We start from the raw sequence: 24,147 nt of genomic DNA on the forward strand, positions 1-24,147 counted from the left end.
GAAGGAAGGAAGGAAGGAAAGAAGGAAGGAAGGAAGGAAGGAAGGAAGGAAGGAAGGAAGGAAGGAAGGAAGGAAGGAAGGAAGGAAGGAAAGAAGAGAAAATTGTGTATAGAAATAATCAACAGTGGGAAAGCACTAGAATTGAGAGATTGGGAAAAGCTTCCTGTAAAAGGCAGAATTTTAGCTGGTACTTGAAGGAGGCCAGGGAGGCTGAGAAGGAGGGGTCAGATAGAGAAGGAGAGAGAAGAGGGTATCCCAAAAACCTAGAGAGACGAGGGTATCAAAGAGGAGAGAGTGATCAACAGAGCCAAAATCTGCAGAGAAGGCAAAGAGAATGAGGACTGAGGAAAGGCTGTTGGATCAGCCAACAAAGAGATCATCGATAACTTTGGAGAGAGCAGTTTGGTGGAGTGATGTGGTCAGAAGCCAGACTGTAGAGGACAGTGGCAAGGGTGGAATTTGAACTCAGGCCCTCTGCCTCCCTTTTCCCCAGGCATTCAAGTGCAGGAAGATGAGTGATCAAGGAGAACAGCAGTGGTGAGGGGGCCATGTCAGGCACAGAATCACAAAATAAGATCCAAGATTAAAAGTAAAGAAAAATTAAGAAGAATATAAAACCACAGAGGAGAGTATACTTTCCTTAACTACATATAGTCACGTGGCTAATTAAAAGATTCTAGCAACTGTATTGGGACAAAGTGATTCAGGTTTATATTCGGTCGTAAGAAACTCTGAGGTCACCTAATCCAATCTGTACTGGAAGGAGGATTCCCCCTCCTGCCTCCTCAACATGTGGTCATCCTTCCTCTGCTCGAAGACTTCTAAGGAAAGGCTCAGGGAGACGTGACGTAACGGAAAAAGAATAGGGAAGGAACAGCCCAACATGATCATTAATTGTACTGTTGTTTGAACAGATTCAACATCAAATGGATTCAACACACGTTCATTCAGAGCCGGGCTCTGGGCTCCAGACTTGTAACCCCAGTGCTTAGCGCAGTGCCCGGCACATTATTATTCAGTTTGGTCGTGTACGACTCTCTGTAAGCCAGGGGCCCATACTGTCCATGGGATTTTCTTGGCAAAGATACTGGATGGTTTGCCGTTTCCTTTTTCAGCAGATTAAGGCAAACAGAGGTTAAGTCACACAGATATAAAGTATCTGAGGTAGAATTTGAACTCAAGTCTTCCTGACTCCAGACCCAGTGTTCTATCCACTTCCCCACCTCAGTTCATCACCTGCCCCTTAACCCCTCCCCCAACACACACACACACACACACACACACACACACACACACGAACACACGCACGCACACACGCACACACGCACACGCACACGCACACGCACATGCACACGCACACACACACACATCTTTTGTGCCACTTAGTGTAATGTGCCTGACACATCCAGGATGGCCTGCCAGCACAGGTTCTTTGATCTGCTTTTCAAGGAAAGATAGCTTTAATGGGGTCAACAATCTTACTTTAATTACATTTACTAGTTCATGGGAAAAGGTCAGCACCCTGAACATGGAGGAAATACAAGCAGAGAAAAAGATCGACAGGGCTCCTAACTGTCTGAGCAACGTAATACAACCACCTATATACACCCCGGATCAGGGAATCAACAGCATCTGAGTAGTCCAGAGGCTCTTAACAAATGGCTACTCAGAGTCCCATCCAGGGAATCAAAAGATCCTTCTCATAAGGGAATCCCCTCATGACTCAGCCTCAGAGTATATATACACTTTTGGCTAATAGCTCAGAGCCAGAAGGCATCATAACCCTCATGACTCAGTGCCTAATCAACTTAGTACCAAAAGGCGTGAAAGCCTTCCTGCAAGCAAGCCTCCCAGTAAGCAAGCTCCTCCTTAGGCAAGTTCCTCCTCCAACGGGCTCTATGCGATTCAGGATGTATTACAGCTGTGAGCTGAACACATGTGGTCACATTAGCCTATTGATGGATGGGGAAGATCTTTCTACTCCATTAACACTAAAGGGGCCTATCATGAGATGAAAATTTTTATGATAAATAGAAAAAAGACATCCAAACACACAACACTGTCTAAGACCTTCCATTCTGGGGCTGCCACGGATCAGCCAGAAAGTTTCCAGAAGAGGGCTACCAGAATGGTCAAGTTCATTTATTCATTTATTAAGCACCTCCTATGTGCCAAGCACAGTGTTAAGCATTGGGGATACAAAGAAAAGCCCTGAAAAATCATGGTGAAGGGAGCTGAGTTTTTACAAAGATTGAATGAAGGAAATGGCAATGTTTGATGTAGAGAAGAGTCAAAGTAGATGGGAGTAATGCATGTGAAAGTCATCCTTAAGTATTTGAAAGGCTGACATATGGAAGAGGGATCCAACCAGCTCTACTGTTCCAGAGGACTGACCCAGGAGGAATAGTGGGGGTTGTACAAACGCAGATTCAGGCTCAACAGAAAGGAGAGTTTGCTAACAATTATGGCTATAGAGCCATAGGATAGCCCAAGCAGGATGGGCATCCTGGGCAGGGAGTGGGCTCTCCCATGATGGGAAGTCTTTAAGTCAGTTTTAGAGAGGGAGTATGGTACAGCAGAAAGGAGTTAGAAGACTTGGGTTGGAATCTCGGTTCTGTTACATACTGCCTTGTGATGTTGGGCTTCTCATCCCTGCGACTCGGTTTTCTCATCTGTAAAATGGGACTCCTAAGGTCCTTTCTATATAAGGAGATGACTCCTAAGGTCCTTTCTAGGGCTACATCTCTGAGCCTCTGAAGGCTGAATGGATACATTGGTGGGAACGCTCAGTCAGGTGTATACCGTGTTGAACTAGATGTTGACTGGGGTTCCTTCTGACTCTGAGACCTTGGGAAAGGATGTGATTGTAAACCCAGGAATGCAGAACGGCTAATGCCTGGGATTGAGGCCAGAGAGGACAATGTAAGAGAAAAAGGGCTTCAAAGACAATGCCACAGGGAATGATAACACCAGGCAGAGAGCTGTAACTAGCATTTTTCACATCAGGGTAAGCTTCACAAAACACCCTTGAGGTCGGATCAGCTATTAGAGACAAATTCGTTTGTGGGAGGAAGAAGACAAAAAACCCTGAACACTGGGAGGGTAAGGGCCTAAAGGAAGCGATATATCTGGAAGCCTACAATTTTAACTAATTACTCTTGCTGACTAGGTGTTAAACTGAGCGATTTCTACATTGCCAAAGGAGTGTAAATATAAAAGTTTTCAGCATGCCCCACAAATGTCAGTGCCCTAAGGCATAGACCCAGTTTCCTCATCTTAGTTAGAGTTCTATCATCTGCTCTCAAATAGCCTAAGGGAGATAGAGACCCTAAGGTCTATTCATCTATGATTACTCTAAGCACAAATCTACAGAGTTGTAGCATCAAGTGAAAGTCCTGACTTGCTCACTATGGTTTTTCTAGAATATGAGAGCTAGAAAGGATTTTAGAGCTCTCTTAGCCCAGTGTTTAACCTTTTCTGTGTCCCGGACCCCTTTGGCAGTCTGGTGAAGCCTGTTCTCAGAATCATATTTTGAAATGCATAAAATAAAATATACAGGGGTACAAAAGAAAGCAATTATATTGAATGTAATTATCAAAAAATTTTTAAGTTCCCAGGACCGCAGGTTAAGAATTTTTGAGGGAAGAGTATTCGGGTAGAGAGAGCAGATGAACAAAAGTTACCAAGGCAGGAAAGACCAGGCCCTTAACAAAAGGATTAGTTCTTAGATGTTCAAAAACAAACAAAAAAAAAAGTTTTTGCATGCAACTAGAAAATAAGATACACAGGCAATGGGGTGTAGAAATTTATCTTGCCCTACAGGAAAGGAAGGGAAAAGGGGATGGGAGGGGAGTGGGGTGACAGAAGGGAGGGCTGACTGGGGAACAGGGCAATCAGAATATATGCCATCTTGGAGTGGGGGAGAGGGTAGAAATGGGGAGAAAATTTGTAATCCAAACTCTTGTGAAAATCAATGCTGAAAACTAAATATGTTAAATAAATTTAAAAAAAATAAAAGGATTAGTTCTGTGAAGTTCGGATTCAGTCAAAGGGTGGCACTTGAGGATCTAGAGGGCCACATGCGGCCTTGAGGCCACAGGTTCCCCACCCCTGGAGCAGAGTATTGAATTGTATGGGGAATGTGGAGGAAAGTGTGAGTTCAGAAATACTGACTCTGGCAAGATCCTAGAGGTTCTGGAATGCCAGAATTCTCTCCACTGGGGCCCCTAGCAGCCTGTTATGAAAATTCTTATTGGCTGTATTAATTACTTAACTCTGTGTAAACATTTAAACTAGAAGCTCTTTACAGGTGTAACTATATCAAGACTGGTTCATCATAAAACTGCTCACTAAAGTTTCTTGAAATAAAATATTTACTAGTCTTCATTACTTTCCAGGATGTACCGTTGAGTCTTCTCCACAGGACTTTTTCCCAAGTACCTCCTCTCCTCCCTGCCCTCCCTTTTCACCTCTCTTTTATGCATGGTCTTCCCCCACTAGAATGCTGCTGGAGAGCAGGGACAATTTTTCTTTCTGAATCTATTTGTATTCATAGCAATTAGCACAGTGAATGGCATGCAGTAAGAGCTTAATAAATTCTTGTTGACTGGCTGAGTAATTACCAAAGAAAGGAGAAGGAAAAGAAGGAGGAGGATAAGAAGTGGAGAAGGAAGGGAAGAAGGAGGAGGAGGAAGAGAAGAAGGAGGAGGAGGAGAAGTATAGTCATCAAAATACACCTCATCTTATAATTGAGGAAACAGTGGCTGGGAGCCCCTGTTTAAAATGACTTACACAAGATCACACAGACCAAGAACCCAGATCTTTTGCCTGGCACCCAGTCCTGTACTCTTTCCATTCCTCCTCCACTGCCCCTAACATTCCTCTGAAACAGGAGAAAAGGAGGAGAGACTGAATGGAACTACTGAGAAGTTTTGAGGTGACAAAGCAGAGAGGAAGGGAGATCACGCTAAAATTCAAAATTCCAAACCCCTCCCTTTATTTTCCATCCTTCACTATCCATAGCCAGACAGTGACCATTGTATCAATGTCTATGGACAGAAATAGTTGACCCATTTTAACTTAAATGCACTGCCCAATTCTGACAAAATTTCTTGTGAAGGTATCTCAGATATTAATAATAACTGGGTTGGCATGGGGTTTTTTTGGTGGGGAGGGGCAGACCTGTGATTTCATTGGCCCAGGTAATTCCTAAATGAAGTTCCTTCTATTTATTAATTTAAATAGGCACCTTCTCTGCAACTTACAGTTTGAGATAAAGACCTGGAGCCACAGCTAAAGGTTAAGACCCCTTGTCCACAGTGTCCCAGCAAGTGTGTTTCTAAAGCCAGGCTTGTGTCCAGGGCTTCCTAATTTTGGAGCCAGCTTTCTATCCACTACCCCTGGAAGATTTAGCCTTTGTATCCCTGGACCCCCTGCCCTGATGTCCTGATATGGGGGCAGGGAGCGGGGTGCTGTCCAGCCTGCCGTCTCACAGCCTTTTGCCATGCCTTTGTGCTTCCCCTCCCCCTTGCTATTCTGGAACCATAATCAAATCAACTCTGCCATTGTTCCTGTAAAGACCATGTCCATCTACTCACCTATGGTTCCACTTATCATTACTGTTCCCTTTCTCCTCCTTTTTTTTTGGCTAGATCTCCCCAACTCACCTCACCTAGAAGTACAGTGGACACCTATAGGCCAGACCCCACTGCTGATTGACAAGGGAACTTTGACCTGCTCCATTTGGGGATCAGGGGTGGTGCGCAGCTTGCCTATCCTTAAGCAGCCTGATATCCTCCTCCCCCACCCTCCAGAGAAAGAGGGCTCATGTTATTGGTGTTAGACTTAGTGCAGACACAAAATCAAGAAGCTGACTAGCCTCAGCCTCCCTGGTGACAGGGATTACAGGAGTGTGGGTGCACACTACCATGAGGTCACTTTCCACACCAAAGCATACCTCCCTAGCCAACACACTCTTCTACGTGCTGTCTCCCCTATTGAAATGTAAACTCCTTGAGAGCAGGATTTGTCCTCCATTTTGTACTTGTATCCTTAGCAATTAGGATCACTAGCACATAGTAATCTCTAATAAATTACTTTTATTTTCATCCATACCTCTAAACTCATATTCCTAAAGTACCTTAAAGTTTGCAAAGTCCCTTACAAATGTCATTTGAGCCTCACAACAGACCTGGAAAGTAGGTGCTCCTTTATTGCAGGTGAAGAAACTGAGGCTCGGAGAAGTAATTTGTCCAAGATCATGGAGCAAATGTCAGAGAGAGGACCTAGGTCTTCCAAGTCCATCCCTTCATCTACCAGCCGTGGGAGGAAATAAATTATGGAAATTTAAAATCACTTTTGCCTTTTTTATTTAGTCTGTAAGACCCACAAAAAGAGAAAAGAAGGAAGGAAGGAAGGAAGGAAGAAAGGAAGGGAGGAAGAAGGAAGAAAAGAAGGAAGGTAGGGAGGTAGGTAGGGAGGAAGGAAGGAAGGGAGGAAGGAAGGAAGGAAGAAAGGGAGGAAGGGAGGAAGGAAGGAAGGAAGGAAGGAAGGAAGGAAGGAAGGGAGGGAGGAAGAAGGAAGGAAAGAAGGAAGGAAGGAAAGAAGGAAGGGAGAAAAGAAGGAAGGAAGGAAGGAAGGAAAGAAGAAAGGGAGGAAGGGAGGAAGGAAGGAAGGAAGGAAGGAAGGAAGGAAGGAAGGAAGGAAGGAAGGGAGGAAGAAGGAAGGAAAGAAGAAAGGGAGGAAGGGAGGAAGGAAGGGAGAAGAGAGTAGAGTGGAATTTGAACCAGAATCCCCCAAGGTTTCTATTTGTAGAAGGGGGAATTAGGTTCTGAATTCTCCAGACTGACTATTAAAATGGAAGGAACATATGCAAGTTGGGATTTTATTTTTGCCTTATGTATCTGATGGCTTGTAGGTATAAACTAGCTCATTTGCAGGCAGTGCCAAAAATGGCCCTGGAAGTGGGATGCACATTTGAATCAATTCAACAAACAAATGGTAGCCACTCAAAACCATTAGGGGAAACAGAGACCAGCCTGTAGTAAACAATTCTGATGCTTCTCTAAACGTTCCTGAGTCAGCTTTCCGAACACCTCCTCACAAATATCTCCTAATTTCTTTCCTTGTTTTGTGTATTGTGTGAATCACAAATGCAGATACTTGATATGTGCATTCCTAATAATCCTCTATTAAAGTTTGTTTGATGAATCTTGATTTGGAGCCAGCCCTTATTATCCACATGCAGACAGGGATAAAAGCCCCATCCTGGATAGGTGCACCCACCTACAAATAAAATGGATTTACCTGGGGCCGTAATTCATCCTATAGTTACAGACAGGCAGTCAATGGTCCAGCAACAAGACTTTATTAAGCCCTTACTTAAGCCAGGCTCCACGCTAAGTGCTGGGGATACAATGAAAAGAAAAAACAGATCCTGCCCTCAAGAGACTTGCATTCTAATACATGCAAACAAATACTATGCACAAACTGAACGACAACAAAAATGTACAAACCATATATATATACAAGGTAAATCAGGGTAATTTCAGAGGGGAGGCACTAGCATTAAGAGTGATCAGGAGGGGCACCTAGGTGACCCACCAGCCCTGAAGGAGGACCTGAGTTCAAACCCAACCTCAGCCACTAACTAGCTTTGTGACCCTGGGCAAGTTACTTAACCCTGATTGCCTCAAAATAAAAAAGAGTGATCGGGAAAGGCTTTTTTTGTAGACGGTAGGATTTTAGACGGACTTGAAGGAAGCCAGAGAAGCCAGGAGGCAGAAATGGGGAGGGAGAGCCTTCCAGGCCTGGCAGGCAGTCAGAGAAAATGCCCAGAAGCCAGGAGCTGGACAGTCCTGTGTGAGTCATGGAATCACAGAGTTGGAAGGGAGCTCGGGGTCCACCTGGTCCAGCTGGTAACTGAACAAGAGATCCCTCTTCAGCATTCCCACGCCAGCTAATGTCAACAATATCTGGATAAAATTTACATGGGTCAGAAATGCAGTATTCATGCTAAATCTTCCTATGTGCTGGGAGGAATGTTCAAGGTCAGGTGTTCTAACTTCCAGATGAGGAATGTGAAACCCACTCGGAGAAGGGAATGGCCTTACTCAGAATCACACAGTAAGCAGAGATTTCTTTTATTCAAACTCAGATCCTTAAACTCTAAATTAGGGCTCTTTCCACTCCACCAGGTTTTAAGTGGAGGAGTAGAATTGGGGGAATTCCTTCCATATAAGCAGATGGCTGGTATTCTCTCAGTGAAGTTGGAAGTTGTTATGTGTTCTATGCATAGGGATTAGAGATAGGGTTTGGAGCTTGAAGACAAAAGAAAAGATTTAGAAGAATCACTGTGGAAAATTAGATAGGGAGGGACTACATCTATGAGATTTTTACTATGACTCCTTAAATGTTCTGGAACATTTCACCTCTGGATAAACTTTTTAGTGTACTGTATTCATTATATTCAAAAGGTTTCCTGGTGTTATGGTTGCCAAAGTGTTAAACTGGTGAGTAAATAGATGTCAAATATGGGGCCCCTTGGCTGCCAGCAACTCTCCAGAATGGGGGCTAGAATTAGATTAAAATGTAATTGGGAAATATTTAATGAAATAAATAAAAATACAATAGAACATAGATGATGTCAACATGTGGTTTTCTAAGTCAATATGTGGCCTGCAGAGACCCTTATGCAGGTGTTAGTGGCACCCATTTCTATTTTAATTGGACCCCAATGGTCTAGACAATCTTTAGCTTAGGGCACAAAACCCAATCCTATTTATACCCGGTGGTTTATAAGAAACTCCATTCTCTTTCTAACCCTGACTTGGAAGGGAAATGTAATGACCTTCTAAGAACTGGTTGCTACTTAAATGGGGTGGTCTGGGAAATGGAGAGAGGAAAAAGACAGAAAAGAGAACAACAAAGAACTATAATTATTGTTAATAGAAGAAAAAGAAACTGGAATCCCAAGGAGAAGGGGGGAACCTTATCTCCAAAATAGAAGAGACACCTTAAGGTGTGGGAAGGTGGGGATTGCCCGTGCATTGTAATGAAGGAGGATGATGCCTAAATGCATCATAAGGAAAGCTGGTCTAAGAGGAGCCACATGGCCCCAGGAAGGAAGCTTGATTTGAGCTATTAATGTCTGATACTTTGATGCTCCCATGACTAAAATGAGCTTTGTAGGATAATTAAGTTATGGACAATTCTTCCAAACAAGCATCTTTGCAAAGTTCCATCTCTACCGGAGGCATCATAGTATCGTAGATAGGGCATTGGTCTTAGAAATAGGAAAACTTGGGTTCAAATTGTACTTCAGACCTTATATTGCCTCACCTTTATGGGTCTCAGTTTCCTTATCTGTATAATGAGGAGGTAAGACTTAATGGTATCTTTCCAGTTTCCCCCAGCTCTCCACCTAGAATCCTACGCATATGACCAGGTTATTGTGACTAGGCAGCTAGGTGGCACAGTGGATAGAGCACAGAAGTTGGAGTCAGGAAGATCCTGCTTCAGATCCTGGGCAAATCACTTAAACTCTCCCAACCTCAGTTTCCTCATCTGTAAAACTGGGATAATAACAGCACCTACCTCACAGGGCTCTTGAAAGGATCAAGTGAGTTGTGTAAAAACACTCTCTATGCCTTAAAGGTCTGTATACATGTTAGCTATTAAAATCACTTTTAAATGATAAAATGCTGTGAGAATATGAATGTTCCATTAACCTGTGACCCTGACCCTCTTTATAGGGAGGGTGGCCATGAGTCAAATCGTAGGTTCAGGAGCCAACACTCTGATAGATGAATTAATTCTCCTAACTGTAAGTCCTACGGGTGAAATCTTTCCTCATTTAAACTCTTTTCAGCAATGAAGCTTGCCATATGGCGGTGACAGGAATTCACACAGTGCTTGAAATTTACAAAGTATTTCCCTCTCCATATTGGAAAAGCAAATGGGGCAAGTATCATTGGTTCCATTTTACAGAGTCTACAGAGAAGTATAATGCTCATGATCACACAGCTAGTGAATATTAGAGCTAGGATTTCACCCCAAGGCTTCTGGCTCACAGCCTAGTATTCTTTCCACTCCAACAGAAGAATCCAACATGGTGGCCTTGGGCCCATAAATCTGAACGGATTAAAATGTGACTGGAAAATAGTTAACAAAATAAAAATACAATAGGACATAGGTAATGTTAATATGTGGCTTTCTTAGTCAAAGTACAGCCTGCAGGGGTCCTTATATATTACTGTAGCCCCAGCCTCCATTTGAATTCTACAATATGGTGCCCTTCGCTGCCATTAAATTACAACCATTCAAAGGCATCAACTTTCAGTATTTAGGTGTATAACGTGATGTCTACGATGAATTTGTTGATTCTTTAAAATTCTTAACAGGCTGTTGATTCACACAACTCCTATTCCAAAATTATAATTTTGTAATCTTATGTGTTTCTGCTTTTTCTTATCCATGATCATGACATATTTAAGATGAAATCTTTCAAATTAACTGAAGGTGGTAAGTGGGAGAGGAGTAGAAAGACCATTGGCTTTGGAGTCCGATGTCCCAGGTTCAAATCCCGTCTCTGTTATTTACAACCTGTGTGACCTTGGGCATGTCATTTTCCCCTCTGCATTTTGTCTTCAGTCTCCTTGTTTGTGAAAGGAAGGGGTTGGACTGGATGCCATGTGATGCAAGGGAAGGTGAATTGGCTTTGGAGTTAGAGGGCCTAGATTCAAAGCTCACTCCTGACACTACCTATGCGACCCTTTGGGCCTCAGTTTTCTCATCTGCAAAACGGGGACATTAGACTTGATGCCACTTAGGATGGGAAAGAACACTCACTGGCCCTGGGGTCCGAAGGCTACTATTCAAATCCTACCCCTTATGCTTACTGGCTGTGTGACCCTGTGCAAGTCACTTAGTGACTAAGACTCCCTCAGTCTCAGTTTCCTCATATGTAAAACGAGAGGGTTGGACTAAATCAGAGGTTCTTAACAAGAATAACTAGCATTTACAGAGCACCTACTATGTGCCAGTCACCGTGCTAAGTGCTTTATGAAAATCATCTCATTCAATCGTCACAACAACCCCAAGACACAGGTGTTATAATTGCCCCCATTTTACAGATGAGGAAAATGAAGCAAAGAGCAGTTAAGTGACTTGTCCAAGGTCACACAGCTAGAATGTGTTTGAGGGTGGATTTGAACTCAGGTCTTCCTGCCTCCAGTCCCAGAGCTCTGTGCCCTATGGCGCCCCCTACTTGTCTTAATTTTTTTGAGTGAAAGACCCATTTGGCAGTCTGGTGAACCAGACGCAATGTGGTACCCGACAAAGAATCCTGGATTTTGGAATCAGAGATTTGGGTTCAAATCTCACTTTTAACATTACTTGCTATGGAACCTTGGGCAAGTCACTCAACGTCCCCAACTCAGTTTCCCCATCCGTAAAGTGGGGGGGGGGGAGAGGAAGAGGGACTAGATGGCCGCCAAGTTTGTCTCCAGATTTCATAATTATGTAAAACAGAGTCGTCGTGTTTCTTTGTAGCTAGGAGACAAAGAGTCCATGGTCTCCTCTGCTCTGTCCTCGGCCCCTCCTGAAAGGGGTCTTCAGCTTGCAGCATCTTTGACCAAAAAGGAAACAGCAGCATTTCCTGCTGTTCAGAATCAGACTCTCCAAGCCCAGGTTCCACGGCCAGGAAAACTGCAGACTCAGCCATTTTTCTGAACACTCCTGTGATTAAATTCTGAAGTTTGTCCCTTGGGGCAGCTCGATGCTTGGGACTGCTCCTGGGATACTCGGAGTAATTACAGTGTCAGCCAATGAAGGATGCTGGCAAAGACTGCAGCAAAGGGAGACGGCTTATTCTCTCCCCCAAGCCAGCTGTGGTTCTCCAATCAGCTTATTACTTCTTTTTGAAGATAATAAAATAATAGCTAACATTTGTATGGCACCTACTATGTGCCAGGCACCGTGCTAAGTGCTTTATAATTATAATCTCATCGTAATCTCACAACAAGCCTGGGAGGTAGGCGTTGTTATTGTCTCCGTTTTGCAGAAGAGGAAACTGAGACAGAGAGAGGTTACATGACTTGCCCTTACAGCCATTAAGCGTCTGAGGCCAGACTTTGAACTCAGGTCTTCCTGACCCAAATCATCATGAGTTCAAAACCAGCCTCAAACACTTACTGGCAGTGTGACCATGGGCGAGTCACTTCACTCTGTTTGCCTCAATTTCCTCATCTGTAAAATGAGCTGGAGAAGGAAATGGCAAACCCCTCCAGTATCTGTACCAAGAAAACATCAAATCCAGCCTCAAACACTAGCTGTGTGACTCTGGGCAAGTCACTTCACTTTGTTTGCCTCAGTTTCCTCATCTGTAAAATGAGCTAGAGAAGGAAATGGCAAACTACTCCAGTATCTTTGCTTAGAAAACCCCCAATGGGATCAAGAAGAGTCAGACATGACTGAAAATGACCGAAAGACAAAAATAACTACTTCCTGAGCGGAAACCCGAGCTCTGTCCATTGTACTACCCAGCTGCCACTGCCCAGAGGAAATGCTTCCTCTGCCTCCATGACACTCCTACAAGTTGAAGGATCCAGGCTCAGGGTCAAGGGGAATCTGGGTAAATATACCTTCTGGGAAAGGGAGGTCCACAGTCAACCACATGATAGAAAGAGTTGGACTGAATCAAAGGTTCTCAACAAGAATAGCTAGCATCAATATAGTGCCTACTGTGTTCCTCTTGAGTCAAGGAGACTCCAGGAGCTTTCACAGGTCACAGGAGTTCAGGCTGGAGGGCACCTTATAAGTCACCTAGTCCACTCCCAATATTTTGTGGACAAAGAGCTGGAGGCCTGCAGAGAGGAAGTGACCCCCTAGGTCATAGATTTCGAGGTGGATGGGACCCCAGAGTCCATATAATCCAAATCTCTCAATTTAAAGATGAGGAAATTGAAGCTCAGGGAAATTACATGTCTTGCTCTGGGAAGTAAGCACCAAAGAAGGAATTTGATCCTAGCTCTTCTGGCTCCTGAGCCAAGGCTGTCTCTACTGTACTATGCCAACTCCAGTAAGTGGCCAAGTCAGGATTTGAACCCAGGTTCACCGATTCAAAATCTAAGGCTGTTTTCACTGTGCCACCCTGCACCAGCCCTTCATTTGACAGGGAAGGAAATTGGGACCTAGACAGATTAGGTGTGGCCGAAGTCTCACAGGGAGTAAGTCAACAGGATTCTAGCCCAGGTGCTCTGATGGTGTTCTTTCTTCTGGAATCAATCAACAAACCTGAGTTAAAGTCCTACTGTGTGCCAGGCACTCAGCTAGTTACTGGAGCTGCAAAGGCAAAAATCAAACAGTCCCTGATCTCAAAAACTCCACTGACTTCTGAGGGTTACTGTTTATTTTTTTACTTTTCAGGAAGCTTTAATTCCTCCTTTCATTTGCTAACAGGTCTAAGGCATCTTGTGATGGCACGTTTTTCCATCCTCTCTTCTTCATCCATCTCTCTTGCTTTTTATCTCCCTTGTTGATTTGTGATAATGAAGAAAACTACAATCAGTTGCAGACACATGAAAGTTCATTGGGAAGATTCAGTGAAGGAAATGAGGGAGAGAGTGAACAGATCATGCAAAGTGGGTTTAAAAGTAGGCAGAGCAGAAAACTAGGATTTTTTTGTGCCCAGGGTAACCACCACAAACTCTGCCCTTGGTTAAAGGGAAGAAATGGGGTGCTGGAATGGAAGGATCTTGTAGTTTCCTATTTTAACTAATTATTCTTGCTAATTAAGTGTTAAGCATTTCAAATTTTTTACCCTGGGACAAAGCACTCATGGCCCTGTCCTAGTTATAGTTTGGGAAATAGGTCTTTCCCCAAATCATCCTCAGTTCCTTTCTTTCTTTGCCTCCCCTGCTCCCCCATACCCCCATCCCTACCAACAGGTCCTGATTAGCTGTTAAGAAAAATACTGCACCTTCTCATCCAGTTCTGTTAATAGGGATTTCATTGCCTTAATTAAAGCATCATATTCATCCTTGGTTTGTAGCAAAAATTTGAGTTCAGTATAATTTTTATCATCCAGCTCCAAGTTCCTGGGTGATCTTAAAAGACTCAAAAGCAGTGTGATCTCATCTTGTTCCTCTTGTAAGATACTTATCTCTTTACTGTTAAAAAAAAACATAAAAAAAACATGATTTGATCAATCTTGGGTATGTTGGTTATTTCTTTATCATAGGTCTTAGAGGCAATGTTCCATAATAGTTAGAGAACTGACCTCAGAACTAGGAACGCATGGGTTCCCTTGTTGCCTCTGATACAATATGGATTGTTTGAGAGGGACCTCACCTCTCAGTGCTCTAGGTAACATTCAGAGAAGGGGCTGACCTGCGTTGGTGGAGGGAGATTCCTTATTCGGGAATTGCAAATACTAGTGAAATCATAGGTTCATGACTATCCCCAATCCATAGGCTCTTAGAACTGGAAGGGACTTTATTTACCTTTTTTTTATTTAATATTTTATTTTTTCCCCCAATCACTTGTAAAAAAAATTTTAACATCCTTTTTTTTCAAATTTTGAGTTCCAAATTCTCTGACTCCCTCCCCTCCCCTCTTATCTAGAAGGCAAGCAATTAGACAGAGGTTATGCATGTGTAGTCATTTCCCTTTAAGTTAGGCTGTGAAAGAAAACAGACCAAAAAAAAAACAAAATAAAGAAAAAGTATCTTCCATCTGCATTCGGGCTCCACCAGTTCTTTCTCTGGAGATGGACAGCACCTTTCATCATAAGACTGGAAGGGACTTTAAAGACATTCTAATCCTGTTTCCTCATTTTATAGACAATCACTTCCCCATAGAAGGGGGATCACACTCGGAGTAGACATCAGAGCCAAAATCCAAATCAAAGTTATTTGATTCCAAACATGGCATAGATTTTGAAGATGTCAAGGATCTGTGATTTGTCTGCGTGGCAATTCCCTCCACCAATACCACCTAGTGACCCATCTTAGTAACTTGGGGAGTTATAGGAGGACCAGGGATTAAGGAACTTGGACCCATCTATGACTTAGAACCTGTCTTAAGGAAGTTACAGAAAGACCAGAAATTAAGGAATTTGCTCAATGTCACACATGTAGCAAGTAAGAGAGCCAGGATTTGAACTTGTCCTCTGATTCCAAATCTTTCCTCCACAGTCAAGTCAACAAGCATTTATTAAGTACCTACTATATGCTGGCTGTTGTTGTTCAGTTGTGTCTGACTCTTCATGACCCCATTTTGGGGTTTTCTTAGTGAAGATGCTAGAGGGGTTTGCATTTCCTCCTCCAGCTGATTTGACAGAGGACGAAACTGAGGCAAACAGGGTGAAGTGACTTGTCCAGGGTCACATAGCTAGTAAGTGTCTGAGGCCAGATTTGAACTCATGAAGGTGAATCTTCCTGACTCCAGTCCCAGATCTGTATCCACTGTGCCACCTACTATATGCCAGACATTGTTCTAATGATGTCACAAAGTTTAATCTCTCCCTCTCCTTTACAAACACTTCAATTTAGGCTTTAGATTAAATTTAAAAACCTATAGACAAAAAATCACATCATGTCAGCCACCACCCATCATCTACTTCAGCTACCAACCACTTACCAAATTGTCTATATTTCACGTCATTTTCTTCCCCATCTAATCCCTCTCCCCTTCTCCTCCTCACTCACATGCACTCTGTTGGGAGAGGCAAATGGGCAGTAGTCAAATCACGTTGACAAGCATTTATTAAGCACCTGCTATGTGCCAAGCATAGTGCTAAATGCTGGGGATACAAAGAAAGGCAAAATATAGTCTCTGCTCTCAAGGAGCTCACAGTTTAATGGAGGAGACAGCATGCAAGATAGAGTCAGAATAAATTGGGGATAATCCCAGAGGGAAGGCATTAGCATTAAGGTGGGGAGGGGGGGTGGTCAGGAAAGACTTCCTGTAGAAGGTATGATTTTAGTCAGGACTTGAAGGAAGCCAGAGTAACCAAGATGGGGACAGGAGGGAGAGAATCCCAGGCATGGAGGACAGCCAGTGAAGATGCATAGACTCAGGGATAGAGTATCTTGTTTGAGGAACAGAAAATAAATAAAAGGGGAGGATTCAGAAAGAATCCAGTACAATGAAAGCTAGGGCAGCAAGGTGGCACAGTGGATAAAGTGCCAGGCCTGGAGTCAGGAAGACCTGAGTTCAAATCTAGTCTCAGACACTTACTAGCTGTGTGACCCTGGAAAAGTCACTTAACTCTGTTTGCCTCAGTTTCCTTATCTGTAAAATGAGCTGTAGAAGAAATGGCAAAACCACTCTGGTATCTTTGCCCAGAAAACATCAAATCTGGCCTTAAATACTTACTAGTTGTATAACCCTGGGCAAGTCACTTAACCCTGCTTGACTCAGTTTCCTTATCTGTAAAGTGAGCTGGAGAAGGAAATGGCAAAACCACTCTGGTATCCTTGCCAAGAAAATTGGGTCACAAAGAGTTGGACATGACTGAACAACAACAAAAGCAGAGTCCTTGGCATAATATAGGAGCTTAATAAATGCTTATTGGATTGAAATGAAAGAAGTGGGGCAGGGAAAGACTTCAAGGCTGGGTAACCCACAAGCTGCTTAATCCCTCCCCACTGGGTAATTGAGAATTGGACACACACACACACATACTTACATACATACATATACCCTGACATACATATATACTGACATATATATATATGTGTGTGTGTGTATATATATATATATGTCAGTGTCATTCATTCATCACATTTTGCAGCTCCAGAGAATTTCTCAGAACACCTACATCACCCAGAACCTCAAGCACCAATCCTGAATAGTCTTCTTTTTTAAACATATACAGACTATCTAGCTTGGTATATGGGAAAAGGTGCCTGAATCTTAGGGGCAGAAAATCTGGGTTTGAGTCCCAATTCAATTATTATGCTTGTGGACAAGTCACATCCCCTTTTCAAATGTTATTGGAACAAGAACTAAGGCTGCTACTTATTGCTGCCTGGGTGTCTTCACCCTTCTGGGTAACAGTTTCCTCATCTGTAAAATGGAGTTGGGTCGAATGATCTCTAACTTCCCTCCCAGCTCTTCAACCCTATGCCTACAAATTCCATTTGCTATGATTTTTCATAACAACAAAAAAGGCATTTCATGGAATAGTTCCCTTTCCACTCCATGGAGTCTATCCCTGTAGGATTTGTTTAAGACACCGAGAGGGTGTTGGTCCCTCTGAACTGAAATCAGATTCTGGAGATTATCGCAGAATTTCAGAATGGGAAAGGATATCAGCAGCCACCTAGGCCAACCCACACTTGCACAAGAATCTATTCTCTTGGCAAGTACTCATCTGCCTCTGCTTGAAGACCTCCAATCACAGGGAAACCTACTCCCTCCCGAACCAGCAATCCCACCTTGGACAGCTCTCATTCTTAGGTTAAAGAGTATTTTCTGACCTCACAGTTCAACTGGCCTCTTTGCAACTGCTCCCATGCCCATCCCCCAGTTCTTCTCTTTAGGGACAAGAATAATAAGACTAATCCCTCTTGCGTATGGAAGAATGGTTGAAGACAGTTCTCATCAAAACTATAAAGAGCGATTCTTGTATTCCTTCATGCCATGGTGAAGGAATTGGGGGAAGGGGAACTGGAGAAAAGTTCTTTAAATCCGGAAGGGTGTCTCCCACCCCCACCCCTTGTTCTATAATTCCATGGTCAGAATAGAAACAGAATCAACTTCTAGGACAAATTCAGCTGTGAGAGAGTGTGGTGATAATGTGATTAAAGATCCTTCCCACCCATTCAATAGGCCTTAGGTGAGGCCAGTCAAGGGATACCTGATTAAAGGCAGGCCTACACCTCTGCGATGCCAATCAGTGATTAAAGATCTTTCCCACACCTTTTGCTAAGTAGGTGCTAAGCCTCAGGCCCATACCCTTTTGCTAATTGGGCATGAAGTCCTTAGGCCCTAAAAAGAATATATACACCCAGAAGGTAGCCATTGAGAACTGAGAATTCAGAAGTCAGAAGCAAGAATTCAGAATCTAGCCCAAGGAGGAAACAAAAGAACTCTGGGATGACAGAACTGCAGAAAGAGTACAGAGTGGAGAGTGGAAACCAGGGAGCTGTGGAGACAAGAGAACTGAGGGGGAGAGAATGCAGGCAAGCAGACAGGATTCTTGAGTGTTTATGGGGAGGCCCCAGCAGGAGGGAAGGTTACAGGATGACTTGGTTCCTTGCTACAATACTATGTTATAATCTCCTTGTTGCTACATTGAGGTGGGCTTACTGGTTTTGGAATATAATTACTGCTATATCAAATTGGAATTATTGGTCTTAGGATCTGATCCTCTGCTGTCTAAATAAATGTTATACTTCCTCTGCCTTCTACCTAGAGAGTTTTTCATACTTTGCGATTCTGAACCACACAGACATGTTCATGGTCATCCTTGAGGTCATGAATCTTGCCTTACTGATACAGAGAGTTGGAGGAAACACCCCATGAGGGAAAAACATAGATTTGAATAAAGCCACTGCTTGGGAGAAGGGTGGAGCTTGACCAGAAGGGAGCTCACTTGGAGTATTAAGTTCAATTGTTTCTATTTGCTGAAGAAGTACAAGTACTGGCCATGACCCTTCATTTTGCTGCATGGGCCAAGACCCAGCCACTTCACCCTAAGCCAGCTCTGGCTACCATTCCCCCACTGAGTCTGGAGAAGAGTCTTCTCTTCTCCAGACTCAACATTCCTGATTCCCTCAGGATCTTCCTAGGTCTTGATCTTCAGGCCATATCCACACTCCCATTGGCCCCTGTTGGTCCCAAAGTCCCAGAAAAACTCACCACTGGCTCATAATCTGCTGCTGAGACTTGCAATTAAAAGACCTGCGTTGCTCTACCATCTTCCGAAACTGCTGCCGGAGTTGCCGTAACTCTGCTTCCGCTGTCTGATGCTTTTCTTTCTCTAAAATTTCTGAGTCTTCACGGGGGTGCTTTCTCCTGCGTTGTTTTGACTTGGGAGAAGCAAAAGGATGCAATGAATGACCCTTTCCCAATGCTGGAATGACAAAAAATATCCCCACCAGAATTTCTGCTTTTAATGGGGCTCAAGAGAGGGGGTGGAAGTGAGAAAGTCATTTTCTTTTATCTTATCCCTCCAGATTCCCTATTTTCTCTGCCGCCTCCCCACTGTCTTCAATAAAAGAGAAATGGAGGAAATAGGGGAGGAGGTGAGTGGGGAAGAGGAGAATAGAGAAAGCTGAGAAGAGAATCAAGCAAAGGGGTCAAGTTGGGTATTTGGTAGAAGTAATCAATCAATCAACTGATTGACAAGCCTTTGTTAAGGGCCTACTATGTGCCAAGCACTATGCTAAGAACTGATGACAAAAAGACAAAAAATGCAACATCTCTGGCCTAGAGGAACCCATATTGTGCAAGGGAAGATGCCACATATGTGTGTGTATGTGTGTGTGTGTGTGTGTGTGTGTGTGTGTGTGTGTGTGTATTTGAGGAGATAAACAAAATGACAGTGATATTGACTCTATGCATAGAAAGTCCAAGGAAGATTCTCCCTCATCCTGTGCCATCTCAGGCCCTGGCTGAGGCCCGAAGGCAGCTGGGCCACCTTTTACCCACGGCTACCAGGCAGGGTTTACACTTAGAGCAAGGGATTGTTTTTAAGCTTTTCAGTGTTGTGGACCATTTGGCAGTCTGGTGAAGCCTGTGGGTCTCTTTTCAGAATCATATTTGCAAATAATGGAAGGAAATGCTCAATTTCAGTTAGAGGTTTAGGAAAATAAAGATGTCATTTTCCTCCCCATCTAAGTTGACAACCTTCCTAAAATCTATCCATGGATGTCTAGGTTAAGAACCCCTAACTTAGAGAATGGATCTTTGGTTGCTGAAATAGAAAGGGGGAGCTGTGGTAAAAACCACAGTTATTTATTTACTCAATTATATCTTTGTTCATTAATTGAAATCCAACCCCCCCACTTAGTTCACAAATAGCTCCCCCAACTTATTGGTTCCAAAAACAAAGATGGTGCCAACTATATTTTCCTACATAACTGTCTTCATTACAGGGGCTTCTCCTTTCCCATTTACCTGTGACATTGTGAAGATATCTCACTTTCCTTCTGCACAGAGAACGTGACCAGACAAAGTCTAACAAATTCCTCTCAGCAATGTCCTGTCCAAAATGGAAGAGAAGTCAGCAGTTAGAAGCCTGCTGAGGTCTGGGCCTAGGGTTTAGTTCTTGGCCACTCTCCCTCCTTCTGATCCTGATTGACTCATGAAAACAGCATTCTCCGTGGCTCCCTGGGCATATGGAAGAGGCATATTTTTATCAATGTTAGGGTGAGATCTGTTCATCTTACTGAATTTATTATTAGGGGGAAAGCAGGGGTCCCATAAAGAATGAAAGTTCATATGTTCACTTGGATAGGACCAACGGGGCACATCACAGGCAGGCCAAACACGAAAGGGGTTAACATGAAATTCTTCTCTGCTGCCAGTCTAATTTTCTTCTGTGGGTGTTAATTTTCCTTTATTTAAATCTGCTGCCGACAAACCCAGATCATCATTGTTACAAAAATCTGCATTTGGATCACATTTTGCCCTTATATAATCTGAAGAGCTCAAGGCAGTATTTATGCATTCATTTCTCCTGATTCCACGAGGCTCTGACCTTCAAATTCTGACTTTCACAGAATAGTAGAAATCTCTCAGAATCTCAGAATTGAAAGCCACATCAGAGGCCCTGGGGCCCAAATTGTACCTGGCCAAGGATCCCTTCAGGCTATAGCATTTATAATAAGAGGTAATTCCGCTTTTGGAGTCTCCTATCTCCAAGAAAACTCATCCCTCTACAACATATTGAAAAGGCAATGAGAAGTGGTGCATAGCGTACTGGATGGCAAGTCAGAAAACAAATCCAGTTTCAGATACAATGAGCCCAGAAACAGGAAGACTCATCTTCCTGAGTTCAAATCTGGCCTCAAGACACTTGCTAGCTATGTGACCCTGGGCAAGTCACTTAACTTGTTTGCCTCAGTTTCCTGATCTTTAAAATGGGGATCATAATTATATTTTACCTCTCAGGGTTGTTGTAAGCATCAAATGGGAGAATTATAGAGTGCTTAACACAATGCCTGACGTATAGTAGATGCTATAAACATGTTAGTTAATGTTATTATTATTAATGGAGGATTTGGTGCATGCCCAAACCTCCCAACATGGCATCAACCACAAGGCAGTCCTTCAGTATCCCAGAAGTGGGTCCTCCAGTATCTTCCATGTGGATGGCGCCATCAGAGCTGCTCCAGGCATGCACCAAACCCCCATTATTTATTCCAAGTTCCTTCCACAGAAAGGTTCCCAACACTCCCGAGGTTCAAACTCTACTTTGTGGAAATACTGAGTTTCGTGAAAAGAAAGCTGACTACTCTTCCACCTCTGGCTTTTTCCTGACAACCAGCTTAAATTGTGCTTTTTGCCTCCTTCACCTACTGCTCCTGCTTCTGCCTTTATCAGAGGCCAAGCTGAACACATGTATTCTTCCCTTTTCCGTGTTCATAACTCTTGAGATGTTGGACAGAAAGCTATGATGCCCTTCCCCGCTGGGTCTTCTCTTCTTCAGAGTAAATGAGGATTTTTAAAGCAGGGTTCCCAAACTGAGCTTTGTAGTGGCCCCCGAAGCATCTCTAATTATCCAAAGGAGGGTTGAGAAACTGTCAAAGCCTCAGTAAAAACTATTTCAATTCATTTTAATTTAAAAATTAATCTTCACTGCAATAAACCTTGAACAAGGGAGAGGTAGCATGGTTCTATGGAAAGAACTCTGGATTGGTATCCAAATGGCCTGGATTCAAATCCTGACTCAGCCCCTTATGATCTGTATGACCTTGGGCAAGTCACTTATTGCCCTAGAGCCTCAATTTTCTCATCTGTAAAATGAGGGGATTGGACTGGATGACTTCTGAGGTGCCTCCCCATTTTAAATCTATGATCCCATGAGTCTTGAGATCAAACCACAGTTTCTGCATGTCTGGAAATCAGAAGGGTTCAAGAGGTTCTCTTCATTTCATTCAACCAATCAATCAACAAACATTTAGTGAGCACCCATTACGTGCCAGCACCATGCTAAGCACTTTTACAATGATTATTTCATTTGGTCCTCACAACAACCCTGGCTGTTATGATCTTCATTTTATCATTAAGGGTACTGAGGCAGACAGGGGTGAAGTGACTCACCCAAGGTCACGTAGCTAATAAGGATCTGAGGCACATTTGAACTCAGGTCTTCCTGATTCTGGGCCCAGCAATCTATCCACTGCACCACTGAAGAGAGAGCTAACCTTGGAGCCAAGAGGATCATATTTCAAGTCCCGTCTCTGACATATAATAGTTGTATGTGAGTCACCTATTCTCTAGGTGCTCCAAGATTCTCAATTGCAGAGAAGGTGCTGACTTACATTGGTCCATAAGAGTTTTCTCATCCAGGAGTTTCCCATCCCAATCACAGGTCCAGTCCCCTCTCCCTATACTACTGGACACCTCCCCTGTGCCTAGCCTTGTAGCAGAACCTATGAGGGGAGAGACATCATCGACTCATCACAGGATCAGAAGACTGGGGTGGGGGGCAGTGCTGGAAGAGACGTTTGAGACAACCTTTTCTAACCTTTCCATTTTACAGATGAGAAGATTGATATTAGCTCTGAGCTCATGTGGCAAGTAAGAGAACTGGAACTCAAACCTAAGTGACCGTTCTTTCCACCAAACTTCAAACTGCCCCTCTTCAGGTTCCATCCAAGGTGACATCCTGTGATTCTAACACAATGCCTGACATATAGTCAGTAGATAGTCAAGCATAGATCAAGTACTTGACTTAAAGTCAGAAAGACCAGGGTTCAAATCCTATTTTGAATGCTTCCTAGCTGTGTGACACCAAGGAAGTTGCTTCAATTCTCTGGGCCCTCAGTTTCCTCGTCTGTAAAATGAGGGGGTTGGACTCAATGACCCTTAGAGAGGTGTAGTCAAAAGAAGACTCAGAGCCTGAAATTTCTGGGTTCAAATCACCTTTCTGATCCTTACTAGCTGCTCAGTGACCCCAATGGACAAATCATGAGACCTCTCTCAACCTGTTTCCTCGCATGTAAAATAAAGATGATAACGTCTGATGTGGCTATCACGCAGCTGGGATGAGGTGATGGTTGCAAAATGCTATCAAAATGGCAGGAATGAATATTCTCTGAAAGGCTCATCTCTGGTGGTTATCGTTGCACTGAGTGCCCAGTTGGGGAGGGTGGCATGACTCTTGCATAGGGTCACCTGCAGGGTGCTGATAATACCTGTGTCTCTGCTCTCCAAAGTTCCAGACCTAGTTCATTAGAGCCTCACACAAACCCCGTGGATTAGGTAGGGCAAGTGTCACCATGCCCATTTTAAAGATGAGAGGACTGAGGCTCCCAAAGGTGAAACCCCTTGTCCAAGGTCACCCAATGAAATGGTAACAGAATATGGCCAATCTTGACTCCCCAGTCCAATGAATGCTCCATTCAACTGACCTTGTACCCTACCCTACCTAGTAAGGTTAAAGTTAGGGATTTTATCCCCCTGGGTAAACTGTTCAGTGGCCCACCAAAAACTAAACAAAACAAAAGCAAAGAAAAAAATTGATTTGGAGTCAGAGGAGCCAGGTTCAAATCCCACACCTGCCATTTATTCCCTGAGTGACACCTTGGGTAAGTCACCTTTCTCTGGGTAAGTCCCACACAGAAGATGAAATATTTCCCAAACTTTAAATTGCTGGAACCACGTCCTCAGTCGTGACAGACACTTCAATGGGATCATGAATCCCCCAAATAAGCCATAAGGTGTTGTCTTTTTGTTAATCCAACCCATGCAGGTGCCATATTGCAGAATCCAGTTCTTTCTAGCCTTTTCAAACAAACTCATGGCTTTCCCTTTTGTCTAGGCTTCTCTGAAACTTTCTAAGTTCCACTGTTTTCATTGAGGATGAGGTCCCAGGAACCCAAAGTCACCAAGTTTTTCATTGGTAGAAAACACCCTCCTTCCTCAACCCTCTAGAGTTGCCACAAGCTTATCCTCCCCTGGTTGGGGACC

General features: G+C 43.5%; 1 protein-coding gene across 1 annotated transcript in view; it reads right to left on the reverse strand.

Annotated features, from left to right (window-relative positions):
• Positions 1–18,941, reverse strand: part of CCDC63 (coiled-coil domain containing 63) — a 40,686-nt gene extending 21,745 nt beyond the window's left edge. Inside the window, exons 1-2 of the mRNA XM_036764289.1 lie at positions 18,868–18,941; positions 13,979–14,168 (exon numbers count right to left, since the gene is read on the reverse strand). Coding sequence (XP_036620184.1) covers positions 13,979–14,168; positions 18,868–18,926 — 249 coding nt within the window. The 5' untranslated portion in view covers positions 18,927–18,941. The remainder of the gene's footprint in view (positions 1–13,978; positions 14,169–18,867) is intronic.
• Positions 18,942–24,147: the final 5,206 nt, after the last annotated feature.

Source organism: Trichosurus vulpecula, chromosome 1 (genome assembly GCF_011100635.1).
Source record: "Trichosurus vulpecula isolate mTriVul1 chromosome 1, mTriVul1.pri, whole genome shotgun sequence".
NCBI lineage: Eukaryota > Metazoa > Chordata > Mammalia > Diprotodontia > Phalangeridae > Trichosurus > Trichosurus vulpecula.